At 22.4% G+C, this 20,642-nt stretch overlaps 4 protein-coding genes across 4 annotated transcripts; 3 read left to right on the top strand and 1 right to left on the bottom strand. All coding sequences in view use genetic code 6, as the record gives it.

Annotated features, from left to right (window-relative positions):
- Positions 1-180: 180 nt before the first annotated feature.
- On the top strand, positions 181-6,954 carry TTHERM_00382410 (transmembrane protein, putative). The gene is made up of 6 exons (XM_001015525.2): positions 181-291; positions 362-1,134; positions 4,758-5,234; positions 5,343-6,072; positions 6,432-6,736; positions 6,834-6,954. Exons 1-4 carry the CDS (start codon positions 219-221, stop codon positions 6,057-6,059), a joined length of 2,040 nt encoding a protein of 679 aa, XP_001015525.2. The 5' UTR covers positions 181-218; the 3' UTR covers positions 6,060-6,072; positions 6,432-6,736; positions 6,834-6,954.
- Positions 6,352-7,593, bottom strand: TTHERM_00382400 (transmembrane protein, putative; the record flags this gene model as incomplete). The annotated part of the gene is made up of 1 exon (XM_001015524.1): positions 6,352-7,593. The coding sequence occupies one exon, from the start codon at positions 7,591-7,593 to the stop codon at positions 6,352-6,354; it is 1,242 nt and encodes a 413-aa protein (XP_001015524.1).
- Positions 7,594-11,805: 4,212 nt separating this feature from the next.
- On the top strand, positions 11,806-14,595 carry TTHERM_00382380 (AMP-binding enzyme family protein; the record flags this gene model as incomplete). The annotated part of the gene is made up of 5 exons (XM_001015522.3): positions 11,806-12,197; positions 12,470-12,898; positions 13,267-13,338; positions 13,436-13,925; positions 13,981-14,595. The coding sequence occupies 5 exons, from the start codon at positions 11,806-11,808 to the stop codon at positions 14,593-14,595; spliced, it is 1,998 nt and encodes a 665-aa protein (XP_001015522.1).
- A 502-nt stretch (positions 14,596-15,097) lies between these two features.
- Positions 15,098-19,537, top strand: TTHERM_00382370 (hypothetical protein; the record flags this gene model as incomplete). Its single annotated transcript, XM_001015521.3, has 15 exons — positions 15,098-15,358; positions 15,438-15,691; positions 15,767-15,850; positions 15,904-16,087; positions 16,307-16,387; positions 16,508-16,719; positions 16,781-16,913; positions 16,997-17,208; positions 17,269-17,631; positions 17,698-17,792; positions 17,852-17,972; positions 18,051-18,249; positions 18,307-19,207; positions 19,278-19,423; positions 19,484-19,537. The coding sequence occupies exons 1-15, from the start codon at positions 15,329-15,331 to the stop codon at positions 19,535-19,537; spliced, it is 3,069 nt and encodes a 1,022-aa protein (XP_001015521.3). The 5' UTR covers positions 15,098-15,328.
- Positions 19,538-20,642: the final 1,105 nt, after the last annotated feature.

The following is a 20,642-nucleotide window of genomic DNA, read 5'->3' as shown; positions in this document are numbered from 1 at the left end:
TTTTTATTAAAAGCTATTTAAATACCAAAAATTAAAAAATTATCAGTAAAAATAAAGTCTATTATAATAATAAAAAATGTTTAAAGTTGGAAAAAAATTAGATAGATTATAAACATTTTAGTGAAAAGTAAACAATAAGAATAATCAATCAATCAATCAATCAATTATTTTGTCAGTAATTTAATAATCAAAAAATTAATTATTTAATCTATTTATTTATGAGCTATTAAAAAGAACTCGAATTATATTCATGTAAAAGTGATTAGCAAAGTTAACAAAAACAAAAAGCTGGTAAATTTTAAAACTTAAAACTTACCATAGCATAATATAATTACTTTAATATTAATAAATAATGAATAAGATTTGTTTTCCTAATCAGATTAAAAACAGTAATTGAATTCTTAGCCAAGAGTAGAAGCGAATGGTGTGAAATAAAAAAATATATAAGATTCTGAAGTATGGGTTGATGAAATTGAAGAAACTGATTGTAGAAATCAACAAAAACAAGATTAAATTTTTAACATAGAAGACAATGTTGTAATTTAAACTGAATAAAAATCCTCACCAACAAATAATCAAACTGAATTAGCAAAAAATAATTTTCTTTCATACAAAACTTCTCGAACGACTCACTTGGAGGATAATTATTTTGAAGAAGATCAAGAAGAAAAGGAAGAAGCCAACTTAATCAAATATTCAGTAGATATTAAAAATTTAAAAAGCTATAATATGATCTTTAGGAAGAGACAATTTTTTGAGTTTTTCATTTATCATTTCTTATATTTTATTATTCTTGGTCCTTTTACTGCCATAATAACTCGTTTAGGTGGAAAGTACTTAAGTAGAAATCTTTAATTCATAGGTAGATCAAGATCTGTTTATCTCTAACTTGTGAATTATTTGATGAGTATTGTTACTATTTTGTTCTACTTCACTTTCACTCATTCAACAATAAACTAAGCGGTTTACTTTTCAACTTTATTAGTGGTGGTAGTGTTTAGGTGTTTTCAGATTTCTACCAAATATGCAACATTTGACCCTTTAAAAATTAAAATTTATAAATAGATTAAAATAAAAATTGAAGATTTAAAGTATGATCTCTTTTTATAAGATTGGAGTTAGTAAACAGAAAAAGTAGATTGATTATATTTTTAATAAACAAATTTTGTTTTCAAAAATATTTTAATTTTAACATAATAGATTATATATGAGCAGGTTTATTACACTTAAAGGTTCTTTGACACTGATCCTAACCTATTTTTTATATAATTAATGGTAGAACCTTCAAAAAAAACAAGTGATTAAATTGAAAATAGTAGATTAAAAATGGAAGAATAATTTAATTTTAGGAAAACACATAAAAAGCCTGATCCAATAGGGATATAAACAAACTAATAATGCTACGATGGTTACACTATTATCCATTTTCTGATTAGCTTGTATTAAAAATCATATTCTTCAAAAAGAGTAGCTCTTAAAAATTTAATTTTACTACTATCTGTGATAAGAGGATTACTTCCTTTAATATGTGCTTTGATTATATCATTTTCTTCTTCTGTTTTGGGAATGTATTGGAATGAAATTGCAATAAATATTATCCTTTCATTATAAGTCTAGACACTATATTCTGCTATTTTTCTTCAAATGAGCTTTGGCTTATCAGATCTCCATAGAAAAGTAATTTAATATTTAGAAAACATTTTAGAGGTTTTTTTTTTGAGTTATTTATTACTAATGTTTAAATTTCTAATCGCTTATTTATTATTTATAAAATAAAAGCTAACTATCCTACAAGAATTATCTTATATGCTTATTCCTAGAAAGATAGGAGACACAAACATATCGAAGGTTTTACCGACTATTAATATTTTAAAAAAAGAAAGTTTAAAAGGTTGGTCAATTCTACGAAAATCAATTATGGCATATGGTAAATCCTATTCACTTAGAGTTGAAATTTTAATAGCAGTGATGGCATTATATGCTTTTGCTTGCTTGCTGCTAATAGTTTTATCTTATTTTAAAGTGATGAATATTAATATAGTTATTATTGTTGAAATAGGATTTGATTCAATCCTCATGATTATTATTGTTTGCTTTGTGCTTTTTTGGGGAGCTAATCTGAATCAAACTTTTACAGATTAAATTACAAATCTTTATAATAATAAAATCTACGTTCAAGATCTTTTACTAGTTTAAGATTCTTACATCAACAAAGGAAAGATTTCAAATAATTTTTTGTACAACAAAGGTTTGTAAATAGCCAAATAAAATTTAGAGGAAAATTAGAGTATTAAGGAATATTTATAAGATCTTTTAGAGTACTATTAATAAATTATAGATGAAGTGTAATTTGATTAGTAAAATTATCCTTTTAAATTCTTAGGAATAACAGTAACACCAATAGTCCTTCAAAGTTTGCTTGTAGCATTAGCTAGTATAATTTCATCAGTGCTATTCAATTATGCTAATTAGTATCTAAACTCTAAAAATTCATGATTATGTCTTTAATATGTTTTATTAATATTATTTAAAATATAAAAAATTTAAATAAAATAAAATTATCCAATTAAGTTAGTTTTATTGTATTTAATATTTGTTAAGCAAAAATTATTAACTGTCAAAAAAATAAACTCAATCTTACTGAAATCCTAAATGAAAATCAACCCTAAATCATTAATTTTCCCCAATAAATTGAGGTTTGATTGCAGTAGCAGTGATCAAAATCTAGGGTTAATACTGTTAAGAGTAATTCTAAAATATATCAAATATTTTTAATGTGATCCCAGTCTACAAAAAGTAGGAAAAAGAGTAATATATATGCAAATTAATAATAATTTTTTTATCAATAAAAAGATAATAAAATATTCAATATATTTAACAATATTATTTGAAATCAATAAAATTATTAAGCAAAGCATACTGTCAAAATTTTTACTTTTAAAAAAAATTATTTATAAATAAAATCCTTTATATTTTTTAAATCAGAAAGTTTATCTCAAAAATAATAAAATAAATATTTTATAAAATTAATGTAAATGATTAAAAATAAATTTAATATTTATTTTTTTCAATCTTAGAATTATTGTAAAGGTAGGTTCATATATTAAGGCTTGTTTTTAAAAAAATTTTAATATGGTTTAAATACTTAAAAACTAGTTATTTTGAGTATAAAAAAGGTGGGTTTGATTATAATTACCCCTATCTATTATATGATATTTATTGAGGAAATAAATTTTTGAAATAAAAAAGTTTGCAGCTTGTGCCTTTTATTCATCATCATAGCCATAATTAAAATGCTTTTGTAAAAAATAAAAAACCAAAGTTCAGTTTTTACTTGTATTTTATATAAAAACAAATTATTTTTATTACTTTTTGTAAATTTCAATGATACAATAAATAATCTAATACGTTTCATTAATAATACTTTATTTTTTCAATAAACTCTAAATATATTTTTATTACATTAAATTCTATATACTTAATATTAGGATTATTAAAAGTGCATTATTTATCCTTAATTATAAATAGTATAATTTTCAGCATTTCAGCTTATTTAATATTTGTTGCTAATCATTTGGTCTATTTTTATAGCTGTTGATACATAAGTATAAATTAAATTCTTGTAAAATTATAAATTTAAAATCTATCAGTAAAGATAGATAATAAAATTGGATATTTTAGGTATTTAATTAAAAAGTAAATAATAAGAATAATCAATCAATGAATTATTTTGTCAGTATTTTAATAATCAAAAAATCAATTATTTAATCTATTTATTTATGAGCTCTTAAAAAGAACTCGAATTATATTCATGTAAAAGTGATTAGCAAAGTTAACAAAAACAAAAAGTTGGTAAATTCTAAAGATTAAAACTTATAATAATATAATACAGTTATTTTAATATAAAGAATAAGATTTGCTTTCCTAATCAGATTATAAACAGTAATTGAATACTTAGCCAAGAGTATAAGCGAGTGGATTAAAATAAAAGGATATTTAAGATTCTGAAATATATGGTGGTGAAATTGATGAAACTTATTGTAGGAATCAATAAAAATAATATTAAATTTTAAGCAAAGAAGAAAATGTAAAAATTTAAATAGAATAAAAACCATCACCAATGAATAATCAAACTGAAATAGCAAAAAATAATTTTCTTTCATACAAAACTTCTCGAACAATGCACTTGGAAGATAATTATTTTGAAGAAGATCAAGAAGAAAAGGAAGAAGCTAAATTAATCAAATATTCAATAGATATAAAAAATTTAAAAAGCTATAATATGATCTTTAGGAAGAGACAATTTTTTGAATTTTTCATTTATCATTTCTTATATTTTATTATTCTTGGTCCTTTTACTGCCATTTTAACTAGTTTAAGGGGAAAGTACTTAAGTAGAAATCTTTAATTCATAGGTAGATCAAGATCTGTTTATCTCTAACTTGTGAATTATTTGATGAGTATTGTTACTATTTTGTTCTACTTCACTTTCACTAATTCAACAATAAACTAAGCGGTTTACTTTTCAACTTTATTAGTGGTGGTAGTGTTTAGGTGTTTTCAGATTTCTACCAAATATGCAACATTTGACCCTTTAAAAATTAAAATTTATAAATAGACTCAAATAAAAATTGAAGATTTAATGTATGATCTTTTTTTATAAGATTGGAGTTAGTAAACAGAAAAAGTAGATAGATTATATTTTTAATAAACAAATTATTTTTGTATTAAAAAGTATTTTAATTTTAAAATAATAGATTATATATGAGCAGGTTTATTACACTTAAAGGTTCTTTGACACTGATCCTAACCTATTTTTTATATAATTAATGGTAGAACCTTCAAAAAAAACAAGTGATTAAATTGAAAATAGTAGATTAAAAATGGAAGAATAATTTAATTTTAGGAAAACACATAAAAAGCCTGATCCAATAGGGATATAAACAAACTAATAATGCTACGATGGTTACACTATTATCCATTTTCTGATTAGCTTGTATTAAAAATCATATTCTTCAAAAAGAGTAGCTCTTAAAAATTTAATTTTACTACTATCTGTGATAAGAGGATTACTTCCTTTAATATGTGCTTTGATTATATCATTTTCTTCTTCTGTTTTGGGAATGTATTGGAATGAAATTGCAATAAATATTATCCTTTCATTATAAGTCTAGACACTATATTCTGCTATTTTTCTTCAAATGAGCTTTGGCTTATCAGATCTCCATAGAAAAGTAATTTAATATTTAGAAAACATTTTAAAGCTTTTGTTTTTGAATTATTTATTATAAATATTTAAATTTCTTTCTTAAAAAGCTTATTTATTTTTTTTTAAATAAAAGCTAACTATCCTACAAGAATTATCTTATATGCTTATTCCTAGAAAGATAGGAGACACAAACATATCGAAGGTTTTACCGACTATTAATATTTTAAAAAAAGAAAGTTTAAAAGGTTGGTCAATTCTACGAAAATCAATTATGGCATATGGTAAATCCTATTCACTTAGAGTTGAAATTTTAATAGCAGTGATGGCATTATATGCTTTTGCTTGCTTGCTGCTAATAGTTTTATCTTATTTTAAAGTGATGAATATTAATATAGTTATTATTGTTGAAATAGGATTTGATTCAATCCTCATGATTATTATTGTTTGCTTTGTGCTTTTTTGGGGAGCTAATCTGAATCAAACTTTTACAGATTAAATTACAAATCTTTATAATAATAAAATCTACGTTCAAGATCTTTTACTAGTTTAAGATTCTTACATCAACAAAGGAAAGATTTCAAATAATTTTTTGTACAACAAAGGTTTGTAAATAGCCAAATAAAATTTAGAGGAAAATTAGAGTATTAAGGAATATTTATAAGATCTTTTAGAGTACTATTAATAAATTATAGATGAAGTGTAATTTGATTAGTAAAATTATCCTTTTAAATTCTTAGGAATAACAGTAACACCAATAGTCCTTCAAAGTTTGCTTGTAGCATTAGCTAGTATAATTTCATCAGTGCTATTCAATTATGCTAATTAGTATCTAAACTCTAAAAATTCATGATAATGTCTTTAAAGTGTGAATTTAATTTTTGAAAATTTAATAAATAAAAATTAATACATTTAAAAAGCTCATTCTATAATAAAATGATATCAATCAATATATTTATTTAATTTTATATCTTATTTTTACTCATTCAATAAATAAAAATCTCATATTTGAATAAATGTAAGAAAAATAATAATAACTTAATTTTTTTATTGCTATTTAAATTAGATGAAATGATTAGAATATTTTAAGAATAAAAATAACAATAAGTAATATAAAAATAAAATAAAAAGATTATTATTTTATTTCATAGCGTTTTATATTTAGCATTATATCTGATTGACACTTCTCCTTTCAATTATTTTTATTTATTAATTAAATAAAAAGCAGTAAACACTAAAAATGTAAAAACTACAGAGTTAAAGGAAGAGAATATAACAATAAGGGATTTCAAATTCAGGTGTTAAACTGTTTTAATTCCATTAATTCTTAGTGAATTATTTTCTTTTGAAAATAATATTTTGGCATTGGCATATTTTAATAATTAAGAAGCAAAATTGTAATAACCATAATTCATTACATTTATTTAACATTAACCATATATTTTTCCATCAGGTGTTTATTATGTTTAATAGTAAGTATACATACTTGGGGTAATATCAAATATATACTCTTGTGAAACCAATTTAAAGGTAGGTAAATTTTCTGTAATCTAACATTTGCAATTTTCACATTTTGAAAAATCATATTGAAATATACTTTAAAAATACATTTAATAAATCTCTTAAGGGACGTACAAGTAATTTGTAGATATATCAACAGGATCAAAGTTGACTATTCTATGTTTTAATTTATCAGTAATATCTTAATTATTTGCATACACTCCATATATTTTGAGATTAAATAAGTTACTACCTACCAAAGAATCTTCAGGAGAGTTAAAAATTGGATTATTATTTCTGTCTAAGTCGTAGACTATATCAATTTTTTATTTTTGCTGTTAGGTTTTTTACAACAAATAATCACTGCTTTAAATTATGTCTTGCTCCTTCATATAATCAAAATAATTTTTATCCTTTCTATTAAAGAGTACTCTCCCATTTAAAAATGAGAATGGTAATCTTGAAGGATCATTTACAACACAAGGAAATGAGTATTTAAATTATTTATCTCCTATTTTTATAACATCTTAAACAATGTTTCCAACAAAATATCCACCATAAACAGTATTAGATTAATAGCTTTCTCCAATTTAAGCTGTAGAACTTGAGTGCATATTATACAACGTGAGCCCATAAGGTTATACTTAGTTTTCATAAAACTCTGGATCGTTTGCCTATATGCTAGAGTCTATAATAAACTGTCCAAGATCTGAAGAGTCTGACAAATCAAACTAGGCTAATATTTACTAGCTAACAGGTGGAGTTCCAAGTAATAATGTAATTTTATTTGAATTACTTTAAGTGTTTTCATCACCAAGTATTTCCATTTGTAATATGCCTTCGCAAACGATTGAGCTAATAAACAAAAAGGGGTATATCAAATTCATGTTTTTACTCACTTTGATTTAGATTTTTTTTATTTATTTCTTATAATTAAGTTATCATTTATTATTAATTTAGCAGAATATATGCGTTTTAATCCCTAATCTACGCTTGCCTATTGATAAATAGGCGTTCCTAATCTTCTTTTTAATTATTTATTATAATCAACAGATAAAGTCTTTCAAACAAAATATAAATTTATTTTTGGCTGCTTTAATTTTCTACTTTATATTTTTATAACACTTATTCTATAAACTAATTAAATAAATGCTTAAAAAAATCATTTTTTAATATAAATTAAATGCAAAATTTAGCTTTTTTTAATAAAAAAAATGATCTAAAACTTACAATAAGTAATAAATTACTGTAAAATAGAAAAAAAATATATCTAAAAAGTATTACTTTTGTTTTTATATTCTGGTTGAGGATAATAAAATTTTTTATATATTAAAAATTTTCTTGTAAATTAGAAATAATAAGTCAGAAAGAAAAATTTGAAATTTAAAATTTAAAATTTAATATAGATTATTTATTTGCTAATTAATTTATTTATATAATAATTTATATTTCTTTCTTAAAATATTCTTTTATTCTTATATTTTTTTGATAAAATAGATTTTTAAATGATAAGAAATATTTGAAAATTACAATTTGTATTTTATTTTTGTTAATTTAGCTATAAATGTTAGACTTAGTGGATAAAATTACTTCTATTATGAAATTTTAGGTTAAAGTTAGTTTAATCATTCTTAAATACTTTATTGAAGATTTAAATAAAAGTATTATTTTGTGGTCATCCAAAGAATTTTACAAATATTTACTACATTAATTAATATATTTTATATTTATTTATGTTTAATTAAGAAATTTTACAAATATATCAAGTAACTAAATATACAATCAAAGAAAAAATATTTTTCAAGAAAAATTTTAATTTCAACAACAACAAAAAAATCATCAAATAAATTTAACTTTCCTGGTTTATATAAATTTCAAGTGAATTTCTAAATTATTTGAAAATTATCATATTTTTAAGATACCTACTAATTTTTATAAGCAGAGTATCTTAAAAGTAAATTGCTTTTAATAAATTACTTAATATTTTATTTCATTTCTTGTTTAATTACAAACTTTCTAGATTAAAAAATACAGTAAATTACACAAATTTAGTTAATTGCTTGTTTTAAAAGAATCCTTTATTAAATAAATAAAGGACTAAAGATTTTAATGCTAACTTAATATTAATTCTTATTAAGCTTAGAATTTTGATAAATAAAATAAAATTCTATATTTTAAATTTAATAAAAAACATCTTCATTAAAACAAGTTATTTAAAGATAAAAATTATTTAATCAAAATAATGTCTATAAATATAAGATTTTACTTGAGTTGATGTTATTGTTTTTATAAATTTAAATATTATTTTTATTATTATTCATAAAAACTTATTTATCAATTCAAAAACCAAAAATCATATCAAAAAAAAAAATTTATATTTAAAAAAAAAGCATAAATTCAATTAAATTTGTTTTTTACACTTCTAAGTTATTTAAAATAGAAAATTATAAATTTTTCAATTAAAATATATAATTTTGTTTGTGTATCTAAGTGACTTTAGAAATAAAACGAATACTAATGATTTCTAGTATTTTTTGGTTTATTTAAATAATAAAATATAAAACATTTTAGATAAAAAGCAAAAGAATTAAATTAAATTACTTCAAAATTTAGATTAATTTTGGAAAATTTTGAAACAATCTTGAAATTTAATTTCAAATATGGGGAAAAAAAAATCAAAAGTAATAAATGCTAAGTAATCAAGTAGTTACAATTATAAAAATAATCAGAGATTTAAACTAATACAAATTTTTTGAATGTTTTTATTTATTCTATGAATATTAATACATATTCTAATTCTTAAATTCTTACCATAGTAGTATCCTCAAAAAAATCTATAAATATTGGAATAATTTTTTTGCATTTGTAATATGTTTGATATTTTTTAATTAATTATATATTATATTTCCAAATGATAATCTAAAATATTAGAATATTTTTAAAATAGAAATTTATTGAAAGATTGGAAAATCTTTATTCTAATTAATTAAAAAAGGATCTTCGAATAATTTTATTCCATATTCTTTTATATCTCTGATAATAATTCAAATTTTTTATAATTCAAAACCATTAAAAATCATTTCAATGCTTAATTAAATTTTTTCACATAATTTTAAGCTTTTTTTACTTTTCTTGTAAAAATTTTGTGAAATAAAAAATTATTTATTTTAACTTGTTTTACTTGTTAACAACACAAAAAAACTTAGAATAGAAAGATAATTAAATTTTTAGTTTACTTTTACTTTTATATTGTTTGTCGGTTTTAATCAGTTTTTAAAATCTATTACTGATTTTACATTACACAACATTTGCAAATTTATCAAAAATTTAAATTGATTGTAATAGTTATATTCATAAATTATCTGATAAATTTAGATCTTGTCAAAAAAATTTGTTCAAATTATAAATTTAATGTAGTTTGTTTTTAGCATTTATTTTGTTAAATTAGGAAAATAATTATTTAAAAAGGAGATTTTATAAATGAAAGTAGCTACAATAAAATGTTAATCTTGAAATGTTAAGTTAATCATAAATTGTGTACGGACTACATGCAAATGATGTCATTCAAAATCCATATTTGATTAGATACATTAAATTTACGCAATATGAACACTTAATAGAACTAAATAAGTAAAATTGTATTGAAAATAAATAACTATGAAAATAATTAAAATTTTTTATTGAAAAGTTGTGGCTGAAAGAGCCAAATAACTATTGTTCTATGAAAAAGTTTGAACAGAAATTTTCCAAAAATTGAATTAATTACAATGCATAATTACATAAATTCAGTCACAATAAATTTGATGGAATGAAATGAATTATTCTATGAAATTAAATTATGAATAAATTTTCTACCTTTCAATATTTACCACGTTACAAGAATCGATCAAGATAGATAGATATAAAGATTGACTGATTTATTGATTAATACATAGAACGAATCTTACGATATTTAAAATATTTAGTTGCTGCAAGTGCTTTCTTTACAGATATTTCTTTTATTTTTTTGATTCTTTATTTATTTAAAATATAATTTATCCTTTTCTCTTTTATTAAGATTTTTTGATAAATATCCCTTGCTTTAAAGAAAGATATTAAAATAAGTAGCAGTAATTGAAGTACATTTTTAGCGTATTGATGATATTCCTTTATTATTTTTGTTTACATAGAACTTAAAAATTAATTGTTTATCTGGAGAGTTGATATTATTTCTAAATTGAGTAAGATTGTTTAGATGAAAATACGAGAATTTAAATTAGAAATAAAAATTGAACTGATAATATTAGATGAAGAATTAGTGTTTAAACAATGTGATGCATTACTTATAGGTTGATGTGCAAATGTGACGCTATCTAAATTGAAATTAAAAATAGAGCTATTAATAATCAATCAATATATCTTGTTATTCTTTTTGTTGGTACGCAATAAAATAATAATTAAAATTTAAAAGGACTATAAGGGGGACTAAATTATAATATAAGAATAAACTAGATGACTCATAATTTATATTTATTATTCATTTTCTTATGAGACTGCTCATCAGATCAGATGAAATTTTCTCTATTCTATTTTTATCATACAATTTGCTATTTACTCTTTTCACTCTCTGTAAGATTTATCGCTTTAACGTTTAAGAATGCCATCCTACTAACGTGTTAGAAATTTCTAGCTAAAAGTATCACAATATATCCTCAGCTGATATTAATTTAAAGTACATGTGACTTTATGTAAAACGCGAAGAAAGTCATCAAAAAAGAATGACGTAAAATATGCTAAATTATAATTTGCTCTATTACTCCTGACAAAAGCATATAATTATTGTAAAAATTATATCAAATATGACTAAATATAGTAAATTACTTGGGAGTTGACAGTTTTTGTATGTAATAAATTGAATTTGGATATGTTAAGATTAACAAATGTAAAAAAATCATCATCTACGTAATTATCACTCAAATAAAAAATATTGTAAAACAAATTAATAGTCCTATCACAATTATAAACAAAATTTATTTAAAAACAATTAATTTGGCAAATAAATAAATAACAAACAGTCAAAAAAATCCATTTCATATCAAAGCAAAAACATTAAAATTCAAATGGGAAATCAAGCTCCTCAACTCGTCTACTCAGTAGAATGTTCAGAAAAGAAGGAAGGTGAGACTTCTATTAGAAGATCTCCCGTCTCTGCCTTAGGATTGAAGAAGCAACCTGAAAAGGATATTTTGACCATGCAAGATGCTTGGATTAAAGTAGTAAAAACATGTGGTGATCAGCAATTCCTCTTCACTAGAAATAAATAAACTAATATTTATGAAGGTAAGACTTACAATGAAGTCAATGCTTTAGCTCGTGCCCTTGGTTCTGCTATCGTTCATGAAAAACTTTACTACGAGTCTAACGAAGACAGCAGATTCCCTGGCTTGAAGATGGTTGGTATCTTTGCTAAAAACTGTGAAGAATGGACTATTTTCGATGTTTCAAACATGCTGTAATTATTTTTTAAAATATTATGTTTTGAATAAGGATTTTAAATCTTATAATTCAAGAAATATCTTCATTTTTTAAAGTTTTTAGCAGTAAAAAGCCTTAAAATTGAAAAAATTAGGCTGCATAAAACACATTTAAAAAAGCACTATTTTGAGAAGATAAAAATAGAAAATATTTTAAAAAGAAATAAGATGTTTTTAAAATTTTAAATAAAAACAATAAGTTTGCAGATTAAGTTTCTTATTAACTTTATTAATATTTCTAATTAAATAGTTATGGACACGTTGCTATCCCACTTTACGACACTTTAGGTCCTTAGAATATTACTTATTGCTTGAAGCACTCTGGAATTATTACTTGTATTGCTTCTGGAGCTTCTGTTTCTCAATTCGTTAAGACTACTGATATTGGAAGCTTAAAAAACATTATTGTTATTGACGATGTTAAGCCTGAAGACAAGCTAGCTATGGAATAAAGAGGTGTCAAGTTCTATTCTTGGGATGCCATTATTAATATTGGTAAGCTCAACCCTAAGGACATTGTTTAAGTTTAGGAAACTGACTGTCTTACCTTCTCCTACACCTCTGGTACTACTGGTGATCCCAAGGCTGCTATGATGTCTCATTAAAACTTTAACTCTGTTTTGGCTGCTCTCAAGTACCACCCTAATGTCAAATTTTATCCTGATGATGTTCACTTAAGGTAAATAATTTATTTAAAAATATAAGGATTTAGGAAGCAACAAAAATTATAGAAAGAAGAGATTATTTCAATTTTAATATTTAATTTTAAAAGTTTAAGTAAAGAATAGCCAATAGCCAAAAAAAAAAAAAGAGTAATATCATAAACAAATAAATTATCAAATAAACTGATTCAAATTGATCATAAAAATTTAATAAGCAAAAAAAGTTAAAAATAAATCAAATTAAAAGCAATAAATGTTCAAAATCCATATAAAATAATAAATAAAATTTAAAATAAAATCATAATTAAATAAATAAATAATTAAATTTAATTTAAAAAATTTGGTATTATTAACAAATTTAATGATTTTTCATTTAAAAATAAAGTTATTTGCCTATGCCTCACGTCTTTGAAAGAGTTTTCGTATATGCTGTCCTTTCTCAAGGTGCTAAGATTTAGTAAGAAATTATTCTTATAATTAAAAAATTCAATTAATCAATCATTAATTCATTCATTTTCAATTTAAAATTAATTAAATATTCTAATTAATAATAGCTTCTATTCTGGTGATGTCTAAAAGCTAAAGGATGATTTGGCTGTTGTTAAGCCCACTTTCTTCATATCAGTTCCTAGACTCTACAATAGATTCTATGATTTGATTAATTAATAATTTGAAAAGTAGACTGGAGTTTAGAAGTTCCTCTTAAACATGGCTTTGAGCACCAAGTTTGAAGGAATCAAGACTGGTAAATGCACTCATGCTCTTTACGACAAGTTGATTTTTTCAAAGACTAAATAACTTTTTGGTGGACGTTGCCGTTTCTTGGTTACTTCTTCTGCTCCTATTTCTAAGGATGTCATCGATTTTATGAAAGTCATCTCTTGTGTTCCTATGATTGAAGGTTATGGTCAAACTGAATCTACTGGTGCTACCTTCACTACTTTCTTTGAAGATCCTGAATCTGGTCATTGTGGTGGTCCAACTGCTGCTGCTGAATATAAGCTTGTTGATGTACCCGATATGAATTACTTCTCTACTGATAAGGTAAATAAAATAATTTAATTGAAATCTTTAATAATTTTCAAATCTTATAAATCAGAATGAAAAAGGAGAACCCCAACCAAGAGGTGAAATTTGCTTTAGAGGAACTGGTAACTTTATGGGTTACTTCAAAGACTTAGCTAAGACTAACGAAGCCATTGATAAGGATGGCTGGTTACACACTGGTGATGTTGGTATGATCTTACCTCATACATAAGCTTTAAAAATTATTGATAGAAAGAAAAACATTTTTAAGCTTCAATAAGGTGAATATGTTGCTCCTGAAAAGGTAGAAAACTCTTACTTAAAAGTTAGAGGTATTCAAGAAATCTTCGTTTATGGAGACTCTCTTCAATCTTATTGTATTGCAATTGCTGTTTTAGAAAAGGCCTTCATTGAAGATTTAGGTAAATAAAAGAATATTTCTGGTACATACGAAGAGCTATGTTAAAATCCTGAAATAGTTTCAGCTGTCTTAGCCTCTCTTGAAAAGTAGGGACGTGCTGACAAGCTTGCAGGATTTGAATTGGCCAAAAAGTTGTACATCCACCCAGAATCAATGGCCAATCTCAACTGTATGACCACAACAATGAAAATACAACGTCATAATGCCAAAAACGTTTTCAAACAATAAATCGATAAAATGTACTCTACTCCTTTAGCTAATGCATGATATTTCTCGTATTATATATCAATATACATATTATTCATACTTATGCTTATTCATATAAAAATTTAATTTAACTTCATCTTTAAATCTCTTAAAATTTACTTTATTAAATATTAAAATTTTAAAACATATTCAATTTATTTCATTTAATATTTTCAAAATAAGATTTACCCATAAATGCTTATTTTACTCAAATTGAAGTAAATAATTTATCTGTTAACTTGATATTTTACCATTAATAAAAGTGTTGTTTGTTTGAGTTGGACTATTTGAAAAATTAAAATAATTTTTTATTTTGAGTAAATGTGATGCAAATTAATAAAGAATATAAAATAGATAAATAATTAGCAAGCTACTTAATATTATAAATCAATCAGTGATTAAGTTTGAATAAGTAAAATTGATTGATAGGAAGTTAAGGCATCTATTAATTAATTAATTATCAAATATAAAACAGATTTGATTTTAAATAATTAATAATTATTTATAGTGATTTTGGATTGATAAATAATCCATATATAGATTCGTATAATAAATATTAAAATCATATAATACCATTAAACTTTATAAAGGAAAATATAATCAAATAATTAACTTTATAAAGAAATTATCAATAAGTATCTTTTAATTTTCAATTTGTTTTAGGTAGAATTGCTCAATAAATAAAGAAAGAAAGAAATAAATAAATACATTTCCAAAGTAATAAACAGTCAAGCATAATAATAAATTAGCCATAATGAGAAGAGCCTTCGATGGAACAGAAATAGTAAATTTATTTTACCTTAAAAAAGATTTTTTATGCTTTTTAAAAGATATTTATGTAATATTATTATAATTATATTAAGTAATAAAAACCTCCTATGCAGTTTTAGCAGTTTGCAAAGTAGTAGGGATAGCCTCCTTTGCATCCAATAAGACCTGCAAGTGCAAAGCCTCCTATTTACAATAATCTAATGCACAATAATGCCGATTAGTAGGAAGATTAGACTCCTTACTAGCACATTTAAAGTGTACAAAATTATAGCGATAACAATATTAACTCAAATAGAGTTATGATATAAAGCAAATAGGAGTAATCTAGGTTATACAGCGGTGGAATGTAAATTGAAGTTTTCCATAAAGCTTTCCTTTATGCAAATTGTATTCAAATAGATTTTTATTTCTAATTAATTAGGCAGAGGAACAACTCTGGACATAGAAGTTATGAAAATAACATGTAACAACTCAATAGAACAGCGTAGCAACTAAATAAAATCAAGTAGATAGAAATAAATGATGCATTATATAATATTCATTAATTGTTAAAATTAGTTCATAGTTAAATACGTCTAACTCTGGTCTTGATACTTATGGTGGAGATGTTGCAAAACATATGCCTAGAATCATACATTAAGAAAAAGAGCAGCTCTATGCAGAAACTTTACAACTAAAAAATCAAATAAATGAATTAAAAGAAAGCAACAAGACTTTAAAAACCCAACTATATTAAGTTGAGGTAATTTGCCATAAAATAAATATTTATTTTTGCAAAAGATTTTATTTTAATAAAACTACAGATTCAAAATTAGCAAATAAACAAACAAATATATTATCAAAATCAAATTTAAAAATTAAGCTTATGAATATAGAATTAACTAATTAACTAACTAACTAACAAAATAAATAAATAAACAAACAAATACTGATATTTATTTAATTTATTTTTAAAAAATAGAGAGATTCTGTAAAATATAAAAAAATTGTAGATTAGTATGAAGCTAATGGTATTGTCAAAGGATTCTATCCAAAAACAGAGGTAATTTTTATTTATAAAGATAATATTTTTGCTCAAGAATCAATCATACACGGTTGATTGTTTTTATTAATAGTCTGTTTTAGATATCCTAAAATAATTAAATCTTTTTACATAAAATAGGGAGGGCACATCACTGAGAATTTGAAAAAAACAATAAAAGATTTGAAAATGTAGTTAGCAGTGAAAGATGAAGAGAACAATAAAATTAAGAAGCAAATTAAATATACGAGATTACAGGAGCTAGATAGAGAAAGAAAGTGCTATGCTGAAGAGTGTACTCGCTTGAAGAATTTGCTGTAATAAGCTTTAAATGAAAAAATGGAAGTATTAATGTAAATATTACGTTTATATCAAATAGAATTGATGTAATTAATACAAATTTTAAAAACAAAGCAAAGAAACTGATTATCAAAAATTAGAAGAAAGACTATATGCCTAGAATAATGAGATTGAGCAATTAAGATATGACAACACAGAAATGGCTTAATAGCTTAAAAATTATGATAATCAAAATAATTACCTCTAAGTAAAAATATTTAGTTAATTTTAATTTAAATTAAACAATTATTTTTATTATATTTAATTAATTAATTAATTTATAATAAATAGAGAGGGTATAACGATTTAGAAAGAAAATCAAATTTGTAAATCACAACTTTAAGAAAGCATCTAAAAGAAAGAGATCGTGAGATCAATGAATTAAAAAATGAGCTTAGTAAGTTTAGGTTGTAGAATATTAATAACCAAAGTTCTAAAAAAGACTTTTCTAATTAGCTTCCAATCAATTCAAATCGTATGGCAAGACCTCAATCTGCTAAAAAGTAAACAAAATTTGTAAAACCAAAGTTTATTTAAATACTATTTTTTAATGTTTTATTTAGCAACAATCTGAGTACAGAAATGGGATTCCTAAAGAAACAATTAGAAATGAAAGATGATAAAATACGCTAACTTGAAGAAGATGTTATCCAACTACGTCATGAATTAAATACCCAAGGAAATTAGGGCACAGATGAATACGATGATGATAAGAATTAAAATAGTACCTATAGGGAAAATCAAAGTTAAAATAATTAAAATATTGATTCTATATAGTATTAGAAAGAGAAAAATTAAAATTAGCAGTATGAAAATAACAAAAACAATAACAATTAAAATGAAATAAAAATAGAGCAACATTAGTAATAAGTATTTCCTCCTTCAACAAAATCTAAGCAGTCTTCAAATTAGATAGAAAGACCTGAGTATTATTTTTTCATTCAACTTAAAACATTTTTAAATTTTATTGTTATAATTAATTAATTTCATAGAGATAAAAAATCTATTGATGGTGTTCTAAGAATTAATTCTGACTCTAATAATCAATATGTTACTAGAATAAAAAGAGAAGATATTGTTCACATTGGTAATTTAATATTTAATATTTAATTATTTATTTATTTATTTTAATTTTAAATTTTTAAGGTGAGGAAGTTTAATTTAAATTGCGTTCAAACGCTTTAAATCTGAACGAGGCTGCCCAACTCTTCTTTGACAATTTAGATGAATAAACTTCCATTAGAGATTTACAAGCCATGCTTTTAGAGTAATTAATTTATTGATAATTATGATCCTTAATTTTATTATTAATTAAATAATTAATTACAAAATATAAATTAAATAGTAAACCATTTAATCTACAATAAAATGATGCCCTCCTCTTTTCAAGGTATTTGGTTGAAGATAAGGATGGAAAATATAAATTTGACTGGGAATATTCTCGTAAAAATGAATAAATTTTCTAATCCTTCAGTGAAATAGTTGGTTCTTACTAAGTATTTTCTAAGGGCTATGCCTAAAAATTATATGATAGTTTATAAAAGGTAATTTTGTAAATTAAATTATGCTCTCATTTTTATTATTTTAACAATAATAAATAGATTTTTGCCAGCAACAGAGAGAGTATTAAAGCTACTTTATAGACTAAATCAAATGGAAAAAATACAATTTCTAAAGAATAATTCATATAAACTTTTGAGTTTTTGAATATTTAATTACAAAAAGACTAGGTAGCTTTCTTAATTATGGCTATGATCTAAGACTCGGTTGATTTGAATCACTTGTACTTTAAGAATCTCCTAAAATTATTCAAAGTAAAGCATAATGATAATGAATATTAGGATGAATTAGAGTAATATTAAGATGATTACGATTAAGAAGATTAATTAGAATCTAATGATCAATATGAAGATTCAAATGATTACAAAATGCAAGAATAATAGTATGAATAAAATAAAAATACAAATAACCAAGTAAAGATGCAAAGACCTTAATCTTCAAAGAGAAGAAACCCACTTCCTAATAATTAGATAGAGTAAGAAGACGATGAATATTATGACTAGTCTGAATAAGGAATAGAGGAAGATAATGACGAGGATCTAGAAGGACACTACTCAGAAGAAGATGATGGTTATGGTGGTTATCATCAAATAAATAAAAATATAAATTAAAATAATCACTAAATCAACAAAGAAGAAGAGAGTATAATTAAAAAATATGCAGATAGAAAATCTTCTAATGAATATGAAGGAAAAATCAAAGAGAAATAAAACCAATAAAATATAAATAGCAAATTAACTCCTTAGCAATATGATTAACTTTTAAAGTAGAAAGAGTAGGAGGTATTGTAGAGCTGGAAGAATGAAGATGAAGAAGAAGATGACTATGATGATTATGAACAAGAAGAAATATAAAATTAAAAAAATCACAAGAAGCAAGCCCCTATAGATGATGATCTTTAACAATATGTAGAAGATTAATTCGAAAAAAACCATTCAAAAAGTAAAGTTTAAAATTTTCAGTTTAAATAGTTTAAATGAAATAATTTAATTTAATATATTTATTTAAATAGATAAAAAAGAAACTCAAAAGTAAAAATCAGATTCTAAAAAATAAAATAAATAGAATAAACAAGAGGCCCAATATGAAGATCTGTATGAGTAAGAAGATTTTGATGATAAACCTTCCACTAAGAATGGATCAAAAGTATAAAATAAGGTAAAAATAATTTAAATAGTTTTTAATAAATTAAGTTTATATTAAAAATTAATTGTTTAGAAGAATTAAAATGAATATGAAGATGACTTTGATGTTATTTCGGATTAAAATTGAATTTAGCATTTAATTAATATAAAAAAATAATTTTTAATTTAAATTTGTTAAGAAATATGTTTATTATTGTAATTATTTACCCTGCTTGAAATCAAAAGTTATCAAGATTATTAAAAAATTTAAACTAAAATCATAATTTAATAACTTAATTCAAATTAATTTTTTTTAATTCTAAAGAATTGACAATATAATATAAATTTTCAGTAGCTTTGAAAAATGAGTTAAATGCAATTATTTTTAGCCTAATTCCAAGTGAAATTACAAAAATTTGAAAATATAATTTTTTTAACCTTTCTATCAATATTAATTAATTAATTATTACTCAACTAAGCTAAATAGCATATTAATTTATATTAAATTATTTTTGAGAAGCTAACAAATTTATTTTGATAAGTATTTTAAAAATTAAAGAATAATATTCATATAGATAGTAGTTATTAAAAAAGTTATTTAAGTTAATCTTTAATACATTTTAATTCGCTTAAGTAGTAATAAACTGTTAATTTATTGAATATTTCTAATAAGTATAAGTCCTCTTTGATTAGTACCTACTTAGATTTTAAACTAAAAAATAGGTTTTATTTCAATATTTTTTATTTTTAAACGGGTGCTAATCTAAAATACAAATCGGTACATTCCTATTATAGAATATATTTTTTAATAGGGAGGGATGATATTGAATACAAAAATACATTTTTTAATAAAATAAATAATATTATATCCCCTAAAATTTGATAAACCTATAATTCAAATATATATATATCACCTATTCCACCCCTCAAAATAAATTATTATTGTTGATATTTTAAAATAATGAATAATGAATGATAAAAAATTTTTATATTTTTTTATCAAATAATATTTTCATTCTTTTAAATTAATTTTTTTTCTTAATATTGAAATCCTTTGAATGTTGAACTAAATTTTAGTCACTAAGAGTGCACAAAATTAATTTAAGGTTTAGCTGTATATGAATTATATTAAATTAATAAGGAAACAAATTAAAAATAATCATATAAATTTATTGAAATATTTATTGTAATTGTTAGATATTTATTTAAAAGTAATTTCTTTTTCAAAAAAAACTGATTTTAAATTATTTTTT

This window comes from Tetrahymena thermophila (assembly GCF_000189635.1).
Source record: "Tetrahymena thermophila SB210 genomic scaffold scf_8254652, whole genome shotgun sequence".
Classification (NCBI taxonomy): domain Eukaryota; phylum Ciliophora; class Oligohymenophorea; order Hymenostomatida; family Tetrahymenidae; genus Tetrahymena; species Tetrahymena thermophila.
This window is presented reverse-complemented; position numbering and strand designations above follow the sequence as displayed.